Here is a 20,857-nt window from a genome sequence, read left to right on the forward strand (position 1 = left end):
TTTAAAAAGGAACTACCTTCTCTCACTGGAAACAAAATCAGCTTGTGTGTGACATCAGTATTTATAACAAGGTGAATACAAGTCTAGACCGTATCCGTTGTGAGAAGACAATGTTTCCGGTTTTCAGTGTCATGTTGATTCTTTTTAAGACATAATACTTATGTCCATTAAAATGCATGAAAGATCAGAATAAAGACAGGACATTTAAACACTATTAAGATACGGAAGTAGGTTTGCATTCAAAGTCTACTGTATCAGTTTTACTTCCAGTATCAACATTGTCTTTAATACCTAAAACACAAGAGCAAAAATAAGCTTACATAACATATAAAAAACAAACAAAAAATGAAATCTTGGGGCTCCTTATGACATGACTGAGGTATTCAGGTAGTCATGGCAGATGCCTGTCATAATCTCTCTTTCAGGTTGTCACTTAAAAAGATGATGTTGTCTGTAAAATTAAGCACAAAAAAATACAGTAAATACAGTTTCAAAAATCAATTAATCCAAAAAACAGGGCCCTACAGTAGTATGTTTATGAATCTAATAGTGATCATATTTATGCATGTAAACGTCACAAAGGTCAGAAGACCTCACATCATTATAATACCTTTACCTTTTATCTTTATTTGATATAAGCAGGGGTGGATCTTAAGGATTTTTGGCACTAGCCAGCCAATTTCCACTAGCCCGGCTGAAATGTTACTAGCCCTGTTTTTAACTATTTACAGAGTTACAAATAGGGCTAGTAGTTTCAATGAATGTTTTCTATATATTTTTTAGTTTCCTTAGCATTCCCAGTATCCATGTTAAGTTAGTCTGTGAGTAGCTGTATTTGAATCAATGACAACAATATAACTAATATAAATATATTCACAATATCATATAACCACTTAGAATGAGAGAACAATTTTGTAATTGTAAGTGACCAAATAATATTCCAACAAGTGTAAACTGGCAATGTAATATTATGAGGATACAAGGTATTATGCACAAAAGATCATTGGAGCTGAGCTCACATCTGTGAAGGATGTACAGTGAGGGAAAAAAGTATTTGATCCCCTGGTGATTTTGTACGTTTGCCCACTGACAAAGAAATGATCAGTCTATAATTTTAATGGTAGGTGTATTTTAACAGTGAGAGACAGAATAACAACAACAAAATCCAGAAAAACGCATTTCAAAAAAGTTATAAATTGATTTGCATGTTAATGAGGGAAATAAGTATTTGATCCCCTATCAATCAGCAAGATTTCTGGCTCCCAGGTGTCTTTTATACAGGTAACGAGCTGAGATTAGGAGCACTCTCTTAAAGGGAGTGCTCCTAATCTCAGCTCGTTACCTGTATAAAAGACACCTGTCCACAGAAGCAATCAATCAATCAGATTCCAAACTCTCCACCATGGCCTAGACCAAAGGGCTGTCCAAGGATGTCAGGGACAAGATTGTAGACCTACACAAGGCTGGAATGAGAACTGGGTGAAAGTGTTGTGGTCAGATGAGACCAAAATCATGCTCTTTGGCATCAACTCAACTCGCCGTGTTTAGAGGAGGAGGAATGCTGCCTATGACCCCAAGAACACCATCCCCACCGTCAAACATGGAGGTGGAAACATTATGCTTTGGGGGTGTTTTTCTGCTAAGGGGACAGGACAACTGCACCGCATCAAAGGGACGATGGACGGGGCCATGTACCGTCAAATCTTGGGTGAGAACCTCCTTCCCTCAGCCAGGGCATTGAAAATGGGTCGTGGATGGTATTCCAGCATGACAATGACCCAAAACACACAGCCAAGGCAACAAAGGAGTGGCTCAAGAAGAAGCACATTAAGGTCCTGGAGTGGCCTAGCCTCCAGACCTTAATCCCATAGAAAATCTGTGGAGGGAGCTGAAGGTTTGAGTTGCCAAACGTCAGCCTTGAAACCTTAATGACTTGGAGAGGATCTGCAAAGAGGAGTGGGACAAAATCCCTCCTGAGATGTGTGCAAACCTGGTGGCCAACTACAAGAAACGTCTGACCTCTGTGATTGCCAACAAGGGTTTTGCCACCAAGTACTAAGTCGAAGGGGTCAAATACTTATTTCCCTCATTAACATGTAAATCAATTTATAACTTTTTTGAAATGCATTTTTCTGGATTTTTTTGTTGTTATTCTGTCTCTCACTGTTAAAATACACCTACCATTAAAATTATAGACTGATCATTTCTTTGTCAGTGGGCAAACGTACAAAATCAGCAGGGGATCAAATACTTTTTTCCCCCACTGTACATATGTACACACACAAACACTGCTCATTGCCACAGCAATGCTCTTGCCATACTCTAAGACCCAAACCATTCTGTGAATAAACTGTTCTCTCCGCTTTATTCTGGTCGAAGGTACAGGGCCATAAAAAACTTTTTACCAAAGCTACACTACCGGTACACCTACATTTTTCCAGTTTATATTTAAATTTACACAGTTTAATGTCTCAATGTACTCTGAAATTAAAGCATAAAGACATTAACAAAATTTAACCCCTTAAGCTGACAAACCCCTCTGGTACCCTTAAAAGTGCACCCAATCCGTGTGCTTCTCTTTAATCCCATGTGTACTCCTGTTTGCCAAGTGTTTGGTATCCCATGAAAGCTGAGACTCTCAGCTTTCTAATGATGTGAAACAAAATTTGTTATTTTCTTTTTTAAAGCACCGTCCTTCATAAACCTCTGCTTACCTGCTATAATGGTGGTGGCCTGGCGTCTGACATTGTTTTTGTCCACATACTCTCCGTAATCGAGCTTCCCTTCAACAAAGACACGAGCGCTGAGGAGAGAAAGGACCATGAGTGACATCTAAAGCTGTGGCCTAGACAACACTTGGGGTCTGAATAGGATACAGTGATACAGGATAAAGCAGTGTAGAAACAAGGCTCTTGGTATCTGAGGGGGACTTAACAGCTGTGTCACAACTACTGAATTTGAAGTTTTATGCAGCAGTTTACCTTTATGTTGAAAAACACTTGGGATACAAAAAAAAAAAAAAAAAAAAGCGTAATACAAAAATCACAGAAAGTCCGTTCCTGACTCACCCTTTCTTCACATACTGGTAGGCCACATCACGCAGCCCAGGTCTGAACACTGACACTCGGTGCCAAGTTGTCTTTTGGCTGACATCACCTTAGACATCAAAGCAAAGGGCAGCATTACAATCTGTAACACATCTGCCAACACCTCCTGTGTGATACACCCCATGCTGCTCAGGTCCCTGCATGCACTCTTACCCCAAGGGCACAAAGTACTGAGATATCTGAACATTGTGTAATTATAAATCTATGTAAATATTTTGACAGATATGCTATTCATAGATAAAACAATGATAGTAAAGCAATTCATTACGTTTTATTTATATAAAATATATAAATGAGGGTGTCTGCTATGAAATAAATACATAGTGTACAGCCTTTTTTAAATAGATTTGAGGATTATTGAATAGATATAGTTTTATTAACACTAGTGGTTAGATTTGAAGTATGTCAGTATCCATCAAAGTACTACAACTTATTTTTTCAATTGCTTCCTTGTTCATTTTAACAGTGCAAGATCATTGAAGTAAGATCAGGAAATGTCTATATAATTGCTCCTCCTAAATAAAGCTTGTATAAGAACATAAGAAATGTTACAAACGAGAGGAGGCCATTCGACCCATTGTGCTAATTTGGTGTCCATTAATAACTAAGTGATCCTATCCAGTCTATTTTTAAATGTTCCCAAATTTTCAGCTTGAACCAATCAATCGCTGGGGAGTTTGTTCCAGATTGTGACAACTCTCTGTGTAAAGAAGTGTCTCCTGTTTTCCGTCTTGAATGCCTTGAAGCCCAATTTCCATTTGTGTCCCGGGTGCGTGTGTCCCTGCTGATCTGGAAAAGCTCCTCTGGTTTGATGTGGTCGATGCCTTTCATGATTTTGAAGACTTGAATCAAGTCCCCACGTAGTCTCCTCTGTTCCAGGGTGAAAAGGTTCAGATCCCTCAGTCTCTCAGTAGGACTTTCACTTCAGACCTGGAATAAGTCTGGCTGCTCTCCTCTGAACTGCCTCTAGAGCAGCGTTATCTTTCTTGAAATGTGGAGCCCAGAACTGTACACAGTATCCAGATGAGCTCTAACTAGTGCATTGTACAGTCTGAACATTACTGCCCTTGTTCTCAATTCTACACTTTTGACAATATACCCTAACATTGTTTGCCTTTTTTATTGCTTCCCCACATTGTTTGGATGGAGAAAGTGAGGAGTCCACATAGACTCCTAGGTCTTTCTCATGCGTTACTTCATCTAGTTCTATTCCTCCCATAGTATAATTATAGCGGACATTTTTGTTACCTGCATGTATTACCTTGCACTTGTTCACATTGAATTTCATCTGCCAGGTGTCGGCTCACGACTGAATATTTCAATAACCTGTGCTGCCGAGATTGTATCTGCTGAGTCACCTATTTTAGTATGATCTGCAAATGTGACAAGTTTGCTAACTATCCCAGAGTCCAGATCATTAATATAGATTAGAAAAAGCAAAGGCCCTAGTACTGATCCCTGTGGAACTCCACTAACAACCTCACTCCAGTTAGAAGCGACTCCTCTAATCGACACCCTCTGTTTCCTATACATCAACCAGTTCATAATCCATCTACTTACATTACCCTGAATGCCTACAGCTTCCAATTTGAGGATCAGTCTTTGGTGTGGAACCTTATCAAAAGCTTTAAGAAAATCTAAGTATATCATATCATGTGCTTTCACGTGATCTACAGCTGCAGTTGCATGTTAAAAAAATTCAAATAATTTAGTATTATCTGTTAACTAACTCTTTAAATTTGTCTTGCAGTACCTCTGCACTACCTTTTCCTATGTCATTGTTTCCAATATGGACCATAACCAGTAGATTCGCCCCGGCTTTGGCCAGTAGCCCGTCTACTAGTTTAGGGAGATCTGCAACCTGAGTACCAGGCAGGCAAGATACCATGCGGGTCTCCTTATCACTAGAACACACTGTGTGATCTACACCTCTAAGAATTGAGTCTCCTACTATAACTACCTCCCTGATCTGGGGGGGAGTGGACACCATGGTGCTCTGGTGCTCAACTGCCCTCCCATTTCATTTAAATGCTTAATTTAAATGCTTTTGGTGTGTTTGGAAATCATTATAAAGAAAAGCAATCACAGATTAAAACTTTATACTTTAAAACGTATAGACTGTGTGTTTGTTTTTAACGAGGCACTAGGAAATGCTGGAGGACAGAGAAATGAACACAGATATTCAAAGGCCAGAGGGCAGTAAAGTATTAGAAATCACACTATCAGCAAATGGGCATATATGTTGCATCTGTAACCTAATTTGTGTAGTACAATACTTTTGGTTTTCGTGCAGCACAAATTATTTTATTTTCTTGTTTTACACTAAATAACAATGCAAACTGGTAGAAACACATTTTTATTTATTTATGTTGGCTTTTAACCAGTTGTCCCCAAGTTATAACAGACTGAGAAAGTAATCACCTTTACTTTGTGCTTTTATTTCAGAAAATAAAACCCCAATTCTACCTGAATATTTATTCTCTCTCACTTTATATATTAACCAGTTCACATTTTTCTTTTCCCCAATAAAGAATTCTACCCTATTTTAAAATGAACTTCACCTTAATTTGGAAAAAAAGGTATATTGATAAGCAGAATCATACTCATCTGCTAAAAACTGTCCAGTTGGGACGTAGTCCTATTGCCTGTTCAATGCAGACTGTAACAACATAGTGATGGCTGGGAGTGCATAATGGTCCCAGTGTTGGCCAAGCTTCCCTGGTTTAGGTGTGAGAGAGCTGGCTGTGAGATGTGTGCCCTGCTGCTCGAGCAGCTGTCAGGCATCGTACTACAGTGGGTTGTTTCAGTAGCAGCTAACACCTATGTAGAAAACAGGATGTAACATGTTCTTGCCTGTTTGAGTACTTTCACCTTCCCCCGACTTCCACATTTCATTGGTTGCCATGGAGAAGATGGTCACAGGATTGCGTCCATCTACCTGCCGCATCACAGGGTCTTGTCCCACTCGGCCCAAAAGCTGCACCCGGTTTATTGCTGAAAGGAAGGAAAGACTCAAGAGGGACAGGCCTTCTGTGGTTTGTAGTACCAATGTATATCAGACACAGAGCACAGAGGCAGAAGAGAACTAGGCAACAAATAAAAAACGATAGCGATGAACAGATGTAAATACTCACATCGCTCTAGAATGAAGGAGCTCATGTCACTTGACTGATATCTGACAAACTGCCTGAACACCTGAAACAAACACACACACACTGATTTACATGTATTTTTAAAAGTGCAAAAAATATTATTGCATAACAATCCCTAGAAATGTATCAATCATATCTCAATAAATGTAACCCTTTCAGTGAATTCCACTTTTTATTAAAAACTATTTAACTCCCTAAACTAACAACTATCCTGTTCTAGTTAAAATAAAACACTCCCAAAGCTTGTTAATGTTTTTGATGTGCTTTGTCTATGCGGGTATAGGTTACATAAATGAAAGCAAACAAGAAAAATCAAACTGGATAACCAAAAATTACTTATTCACCACCACTCTACAAAGGGAAGGAACATTTAAATGATCAAATTACCTTGATCAGCAAATGTTTCATTACTGTTTTGTGACACAGAGACATTTGCTTGGTTACCTGTTCTGACGCCCTTCTCAGCATTGTTCTGTTCTGATGAGGAAGTTGTGTGAAAATATCAGAAGCAACTGCTGTCAGTCAACTCTGGTTCACAGGAAGAGAGCAGCTAATTTCCTGCAAGAAACATGCTTGTAAGGGGGCTGCAAATACACGGCTATCTTTATATAACATAATAGAACAAGATAATAAAAAATAAAAGTAACAATACTGTAAGTTCTGGATTTAATGATGGGACAACAATGAAGAAATCTGTTATGTAATATTCAGTTTGCCTCACAGAAGATAAGAATGTGGTCTAAAAAAATCAGTAACACTTAAAATTAATCAAACAAAGCCTTAGAGTCCATTTATTTGGATGTAAAAATGTAAATGAAATTGTGCCCTGAACAGGGTAAAAATGGTTTGCCCATTTGTATTTTTCAATAAAAGTCACAGAGTAGCTATTGTATCCACTCTGTGGGCCCCCTCTTACAGGACAGATTTGAACAGTCAAGTAGTTTGAATACTCACAGAGATCTTTAAGTTTATTAGAGAACAACACATACAAATTAAAATATATATTACACTGATTAATCAGACTTATATTCACTAGATTGCTTTGCATAATCATATTCAATAATAGACTCAAATTCCATATAAAACCAATTGAAAACAATGCAGGCCTATATGCAATATTATATATTGATCACAATTTTTAAAATTCTATTACAGATGCAAAAACAATTATTATCCATCATATACAACAAACACCATCAGATCAGAATGTACTTCAACTCTGTAGATTATATTTATATTTTTTAATCAAAGTTCAACAAAAGTAGAATGTGTAACATTAAATCAATGTATCAATTTATTATTTACTGTTCTACATTTACTGCAGATACTATTCTACACAATATTGTACATTTGTCTTCATTCTAATTATACAAGCTTAGCAGTAATTTATTACTAAAATAATGTAAAAAGTTGTATTTATTCAAATTACAAAGGTGACTTTCCAAGGTTACAGTTAGCATACATAAGAATAAACTGGTAAAAACATAAATGTATTAAATGGCAAAACATGTCTAAAACTGCATTGTGCCCCTGAGGAGCAGTGATTCATAGTCTGCCATTCTGCCACAGCCTGGAGATACAGACAGAGAGGGCAGGGGAGGCAGCTGAGGTTCAGTGAGACAAGACATCATACTGGAGGCTGAACAGGGGGAGATTTTGCAGATGTTGCTCAGAATCGGTCAATCGATCAATAATTTATATATATATAGCTCTGGAAAAAATTAAGAGACCACTTAACATTGATTTCTGAACTTGGAGTGGTCTAAATTTTTTCCAGAGCTGTGTGTGTATATGTGTGTATATATATATATATATATATATATATATATATATATATATTGCTGCTAAAGCGACTATGCCTAAGTTGCCTTTGAAAAGAAAACAGCAAAAGTTTGAATAAGAATTGAGTTTAACGTATAAGGGCTTAAGGTTGACACCAAGGTGAGGGACAATGTGATATTATTGCTACCAGCCTTGTATCTGCGATTGTGTTGCAAAGTAATGTTGTATCTCCCGATACTAATTGTAATTGTGTTTCTTTACTGTACAACAAAGTCGCATAATGCATCGTGCTCAACATAACTGAAAGTTTGCACAAATCGCGCTCTTATGTCTATTTATATCACACATACAGTTTTCTGCTTACATAATCATATCACCAATATGAATCACTGGTGTTTATAATATTTTAGATTTTAGACATATGTGTGGATATATATATATATTATTTTTAACATACACGTTCTGCGGTTTAGTTTCCAGTCTCTCCACGCTGCTTCCGATCCGTCCCCGAAATGATCCGCCTTACAGAGAAACAACTTCTTACCCTTTGGTTCCGCAATGCAGCCTCCTTGTCATTCCGGTGTTACCAACGTAAATTATTGTTGCGTACTTTTTATACAAACAAATTATTTAAATATTGTACACCATATACACATGTATGTGATTTAAATATAGTACATAGTGCACCATACACCCAACACAATTATACTTTTTTGTTCTTAAATGACTAAATACAATGATTCAAAACGGGGATCAAATACTTATTTCCCTCATTAACATGCAAATCAATTTATAACTTTTTTGAAATGCGTTTTCTGGATTTTTTTGTTGTTATTCTGTCTCTCATTGTTATAATACACCTACCATTAAAATTATAGACTGATCATTTCTTTGTCAGTGGGCAAACGTACAAAATCAGCAGGGGATCAAATACTTTTTTCCCCTCACTGTAATAGTATAATTTGTAGTAATATGCAAGTAAAGGTTTTTATTGTTTAATTAAAATAAAAATACTAAGTCATTTATTTTTGTCAGTGTATACACCATTTACAACTTTTTGTGCAGTCAAATTAAATCTAAGCTGCAATGAACATAAAATAATGTTATGTAAGTAGATAATTCTGCACAATCCATGTGCTAGCCAACGGTACCCTGACTGCTGTTAGGTACCGGGATGAAATCCTCAGACCCATCGTCAGACCTTATGCTGGTGCGTTGGGCCCTGGGTTCCTCCTGGTGCAGGACAATGCCCAGCCTCATGTGGCCAGAGTGTGTAGGCAGTTCCTGGATGACGAAGGCATTGATGCCATTGACTGGCCCTCACGTTCCCCAGACCTGAATCCAATTGAGAACCTTTGGGACATTATGTATCGGTGCATCTGACGCCGCCAAGTAGCGCCACAGACTGTCCAGGAGCTCACTGATGCCTTGATCGAGTTCTGGGAGGAGATCAGGACACTATCCGTCGTCTCATCAGGAGCATGCCCAGATGTTGTCGGGAGTGCAAACAGGCACGTGGGGGCCATACACACTACTGAGTCACATTATGAGTTGCCATGATGAAATTCACGCAAGTTGGAACAGCCTGTGATTTCAATAGTTTACTTAAATTTTTGGTGTGAGTTTGAATCCAGCCCTCAGTTGGTTTGTGATTTTGATTTCCATTGACTGTTGTTATGTCATTTTGTTCTCAACGAATTACACAATGTACAGTAAAGATTTTGATCTTTAATATATTTCGTTCATCAAGATCCGATGTGTGATTTAAGTGTTACCTTAATTTTTTTGAGCAGTGTATTTAAAATAATGAATGCATGTGCATAATGACTGTGCACTGATAAGAGGGAATATTAACTTTTTAACTATTTACATTGTTTTAATTCCTGCAATTTATTTGTTATTTGGGAGGTAAGCTCGAACCAGCAGCATTCCTATTGGTATCCTAAGTTCAAAATGCCACCATTAGAAGTTCAAAAAGAGAAAACAGATTAGATTTCAATGTTGTCCAGCTTACTTTCAAAGCTTTCAAAGGGCTAGACCCCACGTCCCAGACCTAGCTTTAAAACACCTACACAGTAATATGACCATTTCGGTCCCAGGATGTGGGCCAATCCATCCCCAAAAGACTACACCAGAAATTCCATTAAAACTCTCACTAGTCTCCAGACTCCTCTCACCATTAACTCACTGCCTGAATGAGAGGCATATTATTAGGCTCTAGACTGACAGATATTTATTTCTCTCCTGGAGAGTTTTTGTGTTTCTTTCTCCTCTGGGCCTGATGTTCACAGTGACTGTACAGTAAATGTCATTTTGTGTATTAAATCTGTGACAGTAAACGTTCTGTGACACTTGCTGTGAAGGGTGCTGTACCAAAGAGAACATGTTTGAATTGATTGTTCATTAGGAGGATAGTACAATTCAAATTTGAAAACATTTTGCAGTGGCATTGACTTCCTTTCGGTGTATATTGAGAAAAAAACATATTTCATTAACAAACCAAAAAAATGGCTTTGAACAAATGTACTGGAAGGGGGCAAAGACAATGGAATAAGTAAATAACCATATGAAAACAAAGAAGGAAAAAAAATTATTCTGATAATGATCAACATCTATATTTATGTTACACATTGCAGGTGCTACAGTGGCTCAGTTTGTATTTATTCCAAATGTCCAGCTTCACGCAGAGTTTTTAGCAATTCAGATAAAATATAAGGCTTCCATTTTCTGTTAACCGGTAAGGCTACATTTAAGAGAAAAAATCATGTGATTCCTTGTTAGTGCTGGTGAATTGCAGGGCATTTATGGATACTATGCTTCTGACAATTCATATTTAAGGGTTCATCCAGATCATCAGTGCGAAGAGACAAGGATGCTACGGCCAGAGTCTCTGAGGTGTGTTGTGGGCGTTGTGGTAGCCGGGGTTGGTGAAGGCTGACATTACTTGTGAAGGCGGGTCTGCAGGCTGAGATGGCAGATGAAGGTAGATGGGGGCAGTAGGGGTTGGCACTCGCTGAAGCACCACATGGGGGTACGCCTGGTCTTCACAATACAGGCGAGGACCTGCACTCTTCAGGAGGTTTTCCTGGCTCCTGAAAAACAATAGGTGCACTTACAAATGTTGTCATTTGTGCAGCAAAAAAACCCAAATAAACACAAAAAATCAGACAGCATGCCACCTGGAGGTGTTTTTCTGAATCCCACTGATTTATAGTAAGTGTTATGTGGTTATTTTCCTTCCCCAGTGCTTGATTTTGTATTGATAAGAAACCTAGACTAAACATCAACATATTTATTTTAGTTCTCTATAACTTAACTGTGAGTGTACATTTAGCTCTCAGTTGTAGAGCACAATGCACATCTTCACTTCAAATTTGCTGTCTTGAGTAGCAACACTCTACAATACGTTTGTTCCTTTAATTATTTCTACTTGAGACATTTTTTTAAATTCTAATTTGGTTTCTATGCACTTTTGATGACAGCTGTGTTACATTTGCATTGTGTTATCCCATCCTCTTGCTCGAAGGGAACTGAGAACTCTGAAGATTTGACTATACCCAACTGAAAGTTTGTCTTCATGAAAATCAGGACTCGGCTTCCCTTTAGTTTCTTCAGGTGTATGTATACATCATGTGGTGCTTGAGCTTACTGATGTTCAAATTCATTACAGTCTGCTTTACAAGCTAAGGTTTTACCTGTGGTACCCTCTGTTCTCATAACCATTGCATGCACCAAGGTACAGAGGGCAGTCAAAAGGAGACAGCTGAGGATCCAGCTGATATGAAAGCGTCTTTGGTGTAATTCTGTCCCATTCATCTTCCTCCCGATCAAACCAGCAGACTCTCTTTTGTGCACGGTGTTTGCCTTCCTTCTTCCTGTGAGAAATAGATATGGCTAAGAATCATTAGGTTATTGTTTGTAAAGGGTACAAAATCTGTTACACAATAGGAGCTGAACAGTCTCTTATTTAAAAAAAAAACCTTATTTAATATACTTTGAATACATAGAAAGCATGTGCTGTTTAGATAATTAATAAAGGTTATTTTGAACCCTCTCTCTGTATAAATTATTACTCTATAACCCTGTGTGCAGCATGCCTACAAAATCAAACTGTAGCACAAAAAACACTTTGATCTTCAAATATCTACAAATTTGATCTTCATCAATCTAGATTTTTTGCCCTGTGGTTGAAAGTTGACCCAATGACTACTAACCCACTCACAGAAAACGTCCTCTGAAGTAGAAATGTAACATGTCTAGGAAAGTGGAAATCTGATGGATCCATAATATTCTGGATATGACAGTATAGGAGATAACAACAGAATTCACCAACAACAGTGACCCAATTTTCCACCTGTCTCTTACCTGGATTTATTGTCCCTTCCCCTCTCTTGGCTGTGATTCAGTCGGTCCTGCACACAGCAAATAATGAAGGACACAGACATGGTCAGGATAACAAGCCCGCTAATGATAGACACCAGCACGGCCACTCGCAGCCCTCGATCCTCGGGCCTGGGGATGGCTGTGGGGAAACACGCAGGTACGATTGTCAAAGTGTGTGTTTACAGCTTTCTAGAGCAGTATCATGTAATTGTGCACTAGTTGAATAATACTACATGCTTGCACATTGTAAAGACCAAAGTGAACTATGATGTTCAGTTTTTGGTTTTCATTTTAATACTGTTCCTGAAATACTAGATTATTAGTTAGTTCAAATGTAATATTAATTAATTTAATGTTTAATGTTGATTGTACCAAAGCTTTATCTGACTTTAATACATATTCTTGGCAATATTTGCAGTACTTTATAACAACCTCCCTGTGCATTAGAATAAGTTCCTTTTGAGAGTGCTGTTGGTATCTGGAGCTCTTCATCTCTTACCTTCGCAAACTGGCAAGTAGGTGCTCCACTGGGGGGTCTCTGCCTTAAGAATACACGTTATTATTTCACTGCCCACCAGCTGGTATCCCTCATGGCACAGGAAAACCAGTACTGAGCCCACGGAGGTGCCTGACCCTTCCTTCACATAGAAGGAGCCACAGTGCGGAGGGAGCAAGACCATGCATGTCAGGTCTGTGGAAAAAGGTGGATAGTGATTACAGAAATTGTTAAAAACATCCTTAATACGACTAACTTCAGCTTCTGCTTACACAATGTCTTACCATTCGTCAATATAATGATTTGTTGTTTTTTCTCTTTAGTAATCAGGCGTTCTATATAGATTTCACATAGTTGCAGTTTTAACCATTTCACTTCCCTATGGTATGAAATCCTGTAAAAAGGGTTCATGGAGTTCCTGACCAAGCTGTGACAGTATATGCAAACACAGAGGCACAGAGTTTCTTGGTCATTTTCACAACAAACTAAACAGTCCTCTGTGTCTGACCCAGTGTTCTTATAATGCACATACTATGAGTGTGTTTGATCAGTTTTAAAACACCAAGGAGATGCAGTGCCGAATCAGATGTGTGCCCAGCTCTAAATTGATAAAATCTCTCCCTTGACAGGCCAGTCCCAGTGCACCCAAATCGGAGCTACATCCTTGTCAGAGGGGATTTGATTTTTACAGCTTTCTCCTTTCTCTAAGTCCACTAAGACTGCCAGTGATGCTATCGGAATAGCATCTGATTAAATAAAGATTAGATGGGTCTATTAAAGTTTTATCCCTGGAGCACCATGAAAGATAAATGAAGCCCTACTTGTCCAGAAATGCAAAGCAAATGTAAACTCCTAACCTTGGAGTCAGAGGACCAGATCAGTGTTGTAAAGGGTGGCTTGTGTTCAAATTCTGCAATCGTTAAGTTACATAATTAATCATAATGAAATACTGTAAGCAAATTCATAGTTTCCTTTAAGGACTCTACAGAGATTTTCTCCTAGCCATACCTGTCTCATTAAGAACATAATTGGTTAAGTGCAGGCTTTGTATAGACTGCAGAGAGTGAGAGCATATGGCAACATCTAATCTGGAGAATTCATCTGGTTTACTGTGTAATAATCCCTTTCCCCTATTTTTGTTAGGTGATAATCGAAGGAGTTGTATTTAGCTAATTTTCCTCCTGAGCGCATGGTAGAAACTGTATTTTTCTCTGGGCTGGACATCTTTAATTAAATACCAAATATCCTATATAACTACTGTGAAGTACAGAGTCAGATCTATGTTCCTTTGTTCCTGTACTTGTGCCCTTGTAAGAATTGAGGTATGGATGGATTCCAAAATATACCAGAATATTTTAACCACAAACTGTTAAACCTCTGTCAGAAAGTCCAATCAACTGGATAATGCCGAATGGATAATAGAGTACACAATCAACTTGATTGCCAGTCACAATCTCCAGACCTCCTCAATCCAATATAAAAGTTTTTGTACGAACTAAAAACAAAACACAGCCAACAAGCACAAGCCTGGCAGCCTGGAGTTGCTGGAGAAGGTGGAGTAGGGATCAAATATCCCTCCTGAGAAACTGATGAACCAATTTAAAGGTGGTGTCTCCTCCATATTATCAAAGCCAGAGGAGTTTTGGAGAAATCCTGATTACTGGGATGTGGATACATTTGACGATTGTGTATATAGAAATATTTTTTATCAAATATGCTATTTCTACATACAATATTGAGAGTGATGCAATTCTTTACATTTGTATTTATATGTATTTACATATATTTATATTTGTAATATATGTTGCAGCTAAGTCAGATTTGATTTACACTTCATAATGGTATGTATACATATTGGAATACTAGAAGAGATAGAAAAATACATGAATGGATCTAAAAACAAACCAAAATATGTAATTTCATTGAAAAATGTTAAAATGGCAATGGGCTGGACAAATTGCAAGGTGTTCAACAGATCAAAGATGGACAAAGGAAGATATCTAATGGATACCAAGAGATGAAAGAAATTAAAAAATACCTGGAAGATTATGACATAACAGATGAAAAGTTGGCAAGTGTGACGTGGAAAAGAAAAGCTGTAGATCAAAGTGGAAACATAAGAACATAAGAAAGAACATAAGAAAGTTTACAAACGAGAGGAGGCCAATCGACCCATTGTGCTTGTTTGGTGTCCATTAATAACTAAGTGATCCAAGGATCCTATCCAGTCTATTTTTAAATGTTCCCAAATATTGAGCTTTAACCACATCGCTGGGGAGTTTGTTCCAGATTGTGACGACTCTCTGTGTAAAGAAGTGTCTCCTGTTTTCCATCTTGAATGCCTTGAAGTCCAATTTCCATTTGTGTCTCCAGGTGCGTGTGTCCCTGCTGATCTGGAAAAGCTCCTCTGGTTTGATGTGGTCGATGCCTTTCATGATTTGGAAGACTTGAATCAAGTCCCCACGTAGTCTCCTCTGTTCCAGGATGAAAAGGTTCAGTTCCTCAGTCTCTCAGTAGGACATTCCCTTCAGACCTGGAATAAGTCTGGTTGCTCTCCTCTGAACTGCCTCTAGAGCAGCGACATCTTTCTTGAAGTGTGGAGCTCAGAACTGTACACAGTATCCAGATGAGCTCTAACTAGTGCATTGTACAGTCTTAACATTACTGCCCTTGTTCTCAATTCTACACTTTTGACAATATACCCTAGCATTGTTTGCCTTTTTTATTGCTTCCCCACATTGTTTGGATGGAGAAAGTGAGGAGTCCACATAGACTCCTAGGTCTTTCTCATGCGTTACTTCATCTAGTTCTGTTCCTCCCATAGTGTAATTATAGTGGACATTTTTGTTACCTGCGTGTAATACCTTGCACTTGTTCACATTGAATTTCATCTGCCAGGTGTCGTCCCAAAACTGAATATTATCCAAGTCCCTTTGAATAGCCTGTGCTGCCGAGATTGTATGTGCTGAGCCACCTATTTTAGTATGTCTGTGAAATACTCATTTAGAACATTTGCCACATCTTGTTTGTTTTCCAAGATACCTCCATTTTTGCTCTTTATCTGTTTCACTTCCTCCTTTGTTGACCTCTTGCTGTTGTAGTATTGAAAAAAACTATTTGCATTACTATTAGCTCCAAGAGCTATGTTTCTTTCTATTTCCCTCTTTGTTTTCCTGATCCCTTTCTTAAAATCTCTTTGCAGTTCAACATATTCTTTGTATTTTGTTTTGTCTCCATCCCTTTTGTAAGCGTTATACAACATTTTCTTTCTCTTGATATTTTTTGTGCATACTTCTATTAAACCATTTTGGCCAATTTTTTTTGGTCCTCAATTTGCTAAGTTTTGGTACAAATTTCTCCTGAGCCTCAAGTAGAATATTCTTAAAATATAACCATCCATTTTCAACTGAATCTGTATCCAATGTGCTCCAGTCTAACTCTTTAAGTGCCACCTTATACCTTCACTGTTTGCTTTTCTAAAATTGTAGACCATTGTTTTAGACTTGGTTCTTGTTTTTTGGAAGAATGCCTCAAATCTAACCATATTGTGATCACAGTTTGCCACTGGTTGTCTGACTAATGTCCCTCTGACTCTATCTTGGTCATTTGAAAAGATCACGTCAATACATGCGCTCTCTCTGGTTGGTTCCCTGACAAATTGAGTTAGAAAGCAGTCATTTACCATCTTAATCATGTCTATTTCTGCTTCTGTAGTCCCAACTGGGCTTTCCCAGTCTATGTTTGGGAAATTGAAATCCCCCATTATAACAGCTACATGCAGTCCTGATTACATTGTACAATGCAACATCTTTCTGAATATCTGAGTTGGGTGGTCTGTAACACTCCTACCACTAATCCTCCGGATCTTTTATTCAAAAGGTTAACCCACAAAGGTTATGTTTTATTACTAGGGTCTAATTTGAGTTCAATGTCATTTCTGACATATAATGCTACGCCACCCCCTCTTCGATTTTGCCTGTCTCTCCTAAACTGTGTGCATCCTTTCAACTAGTATTCATCCCCATAATTTTCTGTAAGTCATGTTTCTGTCACTCCTACAACATCACACGCCAGCACTGTGGCTTCTAGGTCTAACACCTTGTTCCTTATACTCCTGGAATTGAGGTACAAATATTTCAGGACTTTCCTACTAGGAGATTCCCTTTGTTTTCTTTCCTTAGTGGAACATCTCCCATTGTCAGAGCTCCCTGCCCCCCTGTTCCCTAGTTTAAAAGATTCTCAACTACTCTGCACATACGCTCTTCCAATGCGTTAGCCCCCCTTCTGTTTAGATGTAGACCTGTCAAGTTTATACAGGTCCCATCTATCCCAGAAGAAAGACCAATGCTTCATAAGTCTAAAACCCTCTTCCCTACACCAAGATTTCAACAGCGTGTTAAACTTTCTAATCTCTGCCTGCCTCCCTGGCCATGCACGTGGTACTGGAAGTATTTCAGAGAAAACTACCATGGAGGTTTTGATCTTTAGTTTCTTTCCCAACTCTTTAAAAGCAAAGTTAAATCAACTGAAATAAATGAGAAAAAAGCATGATATTACATCGTGTGTATATCTATATCTTCCAAAAGTCTGGGTTTGCAGATCTGCAATTGATTGATTGCTCAAAACAAGTTTTTATTTTTCATTTTTTATAGTTCAACAGTACTGCATTAAAATAAAATTCAATAATTCTAATCAAACTACCATCAGTGTCAATGCAGTCTAAGGGCTCGTTCACACTAGAGATTTGTTTCATATTCAGTGCGGTTCGCTTCCTTTGGAGAAGAGTGTGAACAACAAATTTCAAGAAGAGGGTGCAGGTGAAACTAAAAGTGCTCAATGGGACACACTTCAGCATCAGCATCACCGCCTTTGCCTCTGACTAAAAAAGTACCTACACAGTCTTTTCTTGACATATGTTTCTGTATTTAATTAAAATAATAATAATTTTGAAATACATTGTTCGTTAATATCACCTCCTATTTTATAGGATTCTACTTCACTACTGTAATTAATGAATTAATTGATTGATAGGTGCCGAAACGTTTTTTGGCTGAACGTTATAATCATATTTAAATCATGATTGTATAATAATTTTATATTATCTATATATTATTATAATTTCCTTGATACATAATGTAACCATTTCTACACCTGTCTAGCTAGTATTACATGTATATAAAGCCGCCGCTGCCGTGACGTGAGTTGACGTGTCTGCGCCTTTAGCGCACAGAGTTGGGATTCAGCGCTAAACTCTTCGCATCAGTGCGCTCTTGTGTTGGAGGACAAGCAGCGCGATTAGGCTCTGCACTCGCTGCTGGGGGCAGACAGCGTTAACGTGCCAGCGAGGACCTCCGCCCGCAAGGGAAGGGGACGAGGGAGCAAGTGTGCGATTTGGGACGCAGCCCCTATGTAATGCAAACTAGACAGTTGTAGAAATTGTTAAATTATGTATTATGGAAATTATAATACATAGATAATATAAAATTATTATATAATCATGATTTAAATATATGATTAGAAAATTCAGCCAAAAAACGTTTTGGTACCTTCGGTATCAATTAATTACTGAAGTAGTATAAAACTAGGAGGTGATATTAACGACAAATGTATTTCAAAATTATTATTATTATTATTATTATTATTATTATTATTATTATTATTATTATTATTATTAATAATATTATTATTATTATTATTATTATTATTATTATTATTATTATTTTAATTAAATACAGAGTTTTTGTGTGGGTTTAAGAAAGACTGAAACATTTTTCCTTTTAATTTAAATTACATTAAATCATTTTGCATTAAACAAATGGCAAACATTTCTACAGAATCATGTCAAAAGCTCATTTAAATATATCTTAATTGTTTATTATTGCTAATAATGCCTCCACTTTAACTTACATTTAATAACATAATTTATATATATATATATATATATATATATATATATATATATATATATATATATATATATATATATATATATATATATTAATCTATGTGTTGTAACTTTATTCCTCATCCACAACCCTGCTTTTGCAACAATTAGTTTTTTTCTGAAATGTATAGAAACTATCAATTTCCATGTGGACATTTAACAACTGGATAAACTATGTGGAGTAGTGATTAGGGCTCTGGAGTGTGGGTTCCCATGCTGCTGTTGTACCTTTGAGCAAGGTATTGTACCTAGAACGCACCAGTAAAAACCCAGATGTATGAATGTGATGAATTTTAAGTCACCCTGGATAAGGGTGTCTGCTAAGAATTATGTAATATATTGACCCTTAGGAATCATAAGGATATTTTTTTAATTAAGAAATTGGTCTCCAACATTTTTCCAAGGCTGACTGGTATCATCAGATGATAAATCACTTATATGCATCAAATGATTAATAACTATCACAATGACCACTCAATAGAAGGTAATCACATTTTGTAAAAATGTCCTTTAAATTCAAGCTCATAGGAGACTTTTTATGTATGGAGTCCCTCAGTCAAAATTTGATTTGAACATCTGTTTATTGTCTGTGTGTGTGTACAGTGCATTATCTGTAAAAGAAAGAGAGATAACAGTGTTTACCTGAGAGGTTGGTTGTCAGTGTAGTTGTGGTGTCTTCAGTGGGACTGGTCTTGAGAAGAAAGGGTCTCACAGACGATGCAAAAGCAGAAGCAGCTTTCAGGCTTAAACCACAAGCAGTCCAAACCAGAATCCAGCTCAGTTCCATGCTTGATGGTCCCAAGTGGAGGACCCAATCTGACTGTCCAGCCAACCGGCCATAAAGCACTTTCGCCGCAGTGCTCCCAAACCAAATCTGGTAACTGGAAACTAAATACAACAAAGATATCTGTTTTTCTTCAGCTTGTTTATGTTTCAAGTTCAGCACTGTCTTTTTATAAGTATACACAGTTTCTCTTCCTCTATGTCTCTTGTAATATTTATGCTGCCCCTCAGCTTTTAACTTTCAAACAGTCCTTTTGCTGCCATAGCTGTGTTGCTTCATAATCTCGTCAACTCGTTGCCCTGCACTCCTGCCTTATTTCACAGAGCTAATCTTCTTTCAGTGCTTCACAACACAACCCCCCTTATTTTCTTGTGTGCTGTGGCCGCTGTTTCTTGCATAACTGCATCTACTGTAATTAATGTGCTCTTAAATCCTGATCCCACAGCAATACAGCAGAGCAAGACTAGTGCATGTGTGACTGTGCGTGTGTGACTGTGCATGTGTATTTCTGATGTGGAGACAAAAGCTGCTTACATCAGTCTTTTCAGTGGCAAAGAGAAACTGACTTGAAATGTAGAGACATTTAAAGTAGTCAAGGCTGTAGTTTTTAATATTAAAAAACCTTTGTCATGCAGGATAAAGTCTTTATACAAGGAAAACAATTAAGGTGAAGATAAATTTTTTATATATTTTTACATTTTGTTATTCACTGATTAAAAGTGGCAATATAAATCAGACTATTGAGGGTGCATTACATAAATATTTATTTTGCCTGTTAAATTCTAAAAAAAATGTAATTACTTATTTATTTGTTAATTTTACACCCTGCTCCATCCAGCCCGAAGAAAACCTTCAGACAGAATGAATTGCTTCTGACTACAAAGTGATAAAAAGGAATGAGAACATGTTTTCCCCTGTCTCAAACATCATATTAGATTAATTCAGTCTCTATATGACCTATTAATTAAATTACATTTTCTGTTTTAAAATTGCAATCAGAAAAGTGTTTTTTTAAAGATATACAACTTGGAATAGAAAAAATACAGTAAAGGAGTTCTGCAGAAATAACAACAAAGTATTCATATAAACTATAAATAAATATTCAATTTGTTTATTGTGATATTGTGATAGCAAGGTGAGTAAATACACATTTAGAAGTTACATTTATTCCTGAAAAGTATATTACAAATATGGATTCTAACTCACACA

At 37.3% G+C, this 20,857-nt stretch overlaps 2 protein-coding genes across 2 annotated transcripts; both read right to left on the minus strand.

Moving 5' to 3' along the window:
* Positions 1-209: 209 nt before the first annotated feature.
* ssbp1 (single-stranded DNA binding protein 1) lies at positions 210-8,604 on the minus strand. The gene is made up of 7 exons (XM_066704915.1): positions 8,499-8,604; positions 6,704-6,817; positions 6,242-6,302; positions 5,961-6,101; positions 3,069-3,156; positions 2,715-2,803; positions 210-451 (listed from the first exon to the last, which is right to left on the minus strand). Exons 2-7 carry the CDS (start codon positions 6,725-6,727, stop codon positions 408-410), a joined length of 447 nt encoding a protein of 148 aa, XP_066561012.1. The 5' UTR covers positions 6,728-6,817; positions 8,499-8,604; the 3' UTR covers positions 210-407.
* A 1,145-nt stretch (positions 8,605-9,749) lies between these two features.
* LOC136750116 (sushi domain-containing protein 3) lies at positions 9,750-20,093 on the minus strand. Its single transcript, XM_066704914.1, has 5 exons — positions 19,507-20,093; positions 12,924-13,115; positions 12,407-12,563; positions 11,737-11,916; positions 9,750-11,133 (listed from the first exon to the last, which is right to left on the minus strand). The coding sequence occupies exons 1-5, from the start codon at positions 19,649-19,651 to the stop codon at positions 10,917-10,919; spliced, it is 891 nt and encodes a 296-aa protein (XP_066561011.1). The 5' UTR covers positions 19,652-20,093; the 3' UTR covers positions 9,750-10,916.
* Positions 20,094-20,857: the final 764 nt, after the last annotated feature.

Source organism: Amia ocellicauda, chromosome 5 (assembly GCF_036373705.1).
Source record: "Amia ocellicauda isolate fAmiCal2 chromosome 5, fAmiCal2.hap1, whole genome shotgun sequence".
Lineage (NCBI taxonomy): Eukaryota > Metazoa > Chordata > Actinopteri > Amiiformes > Amiidae > Amia > Amia ocellicauda.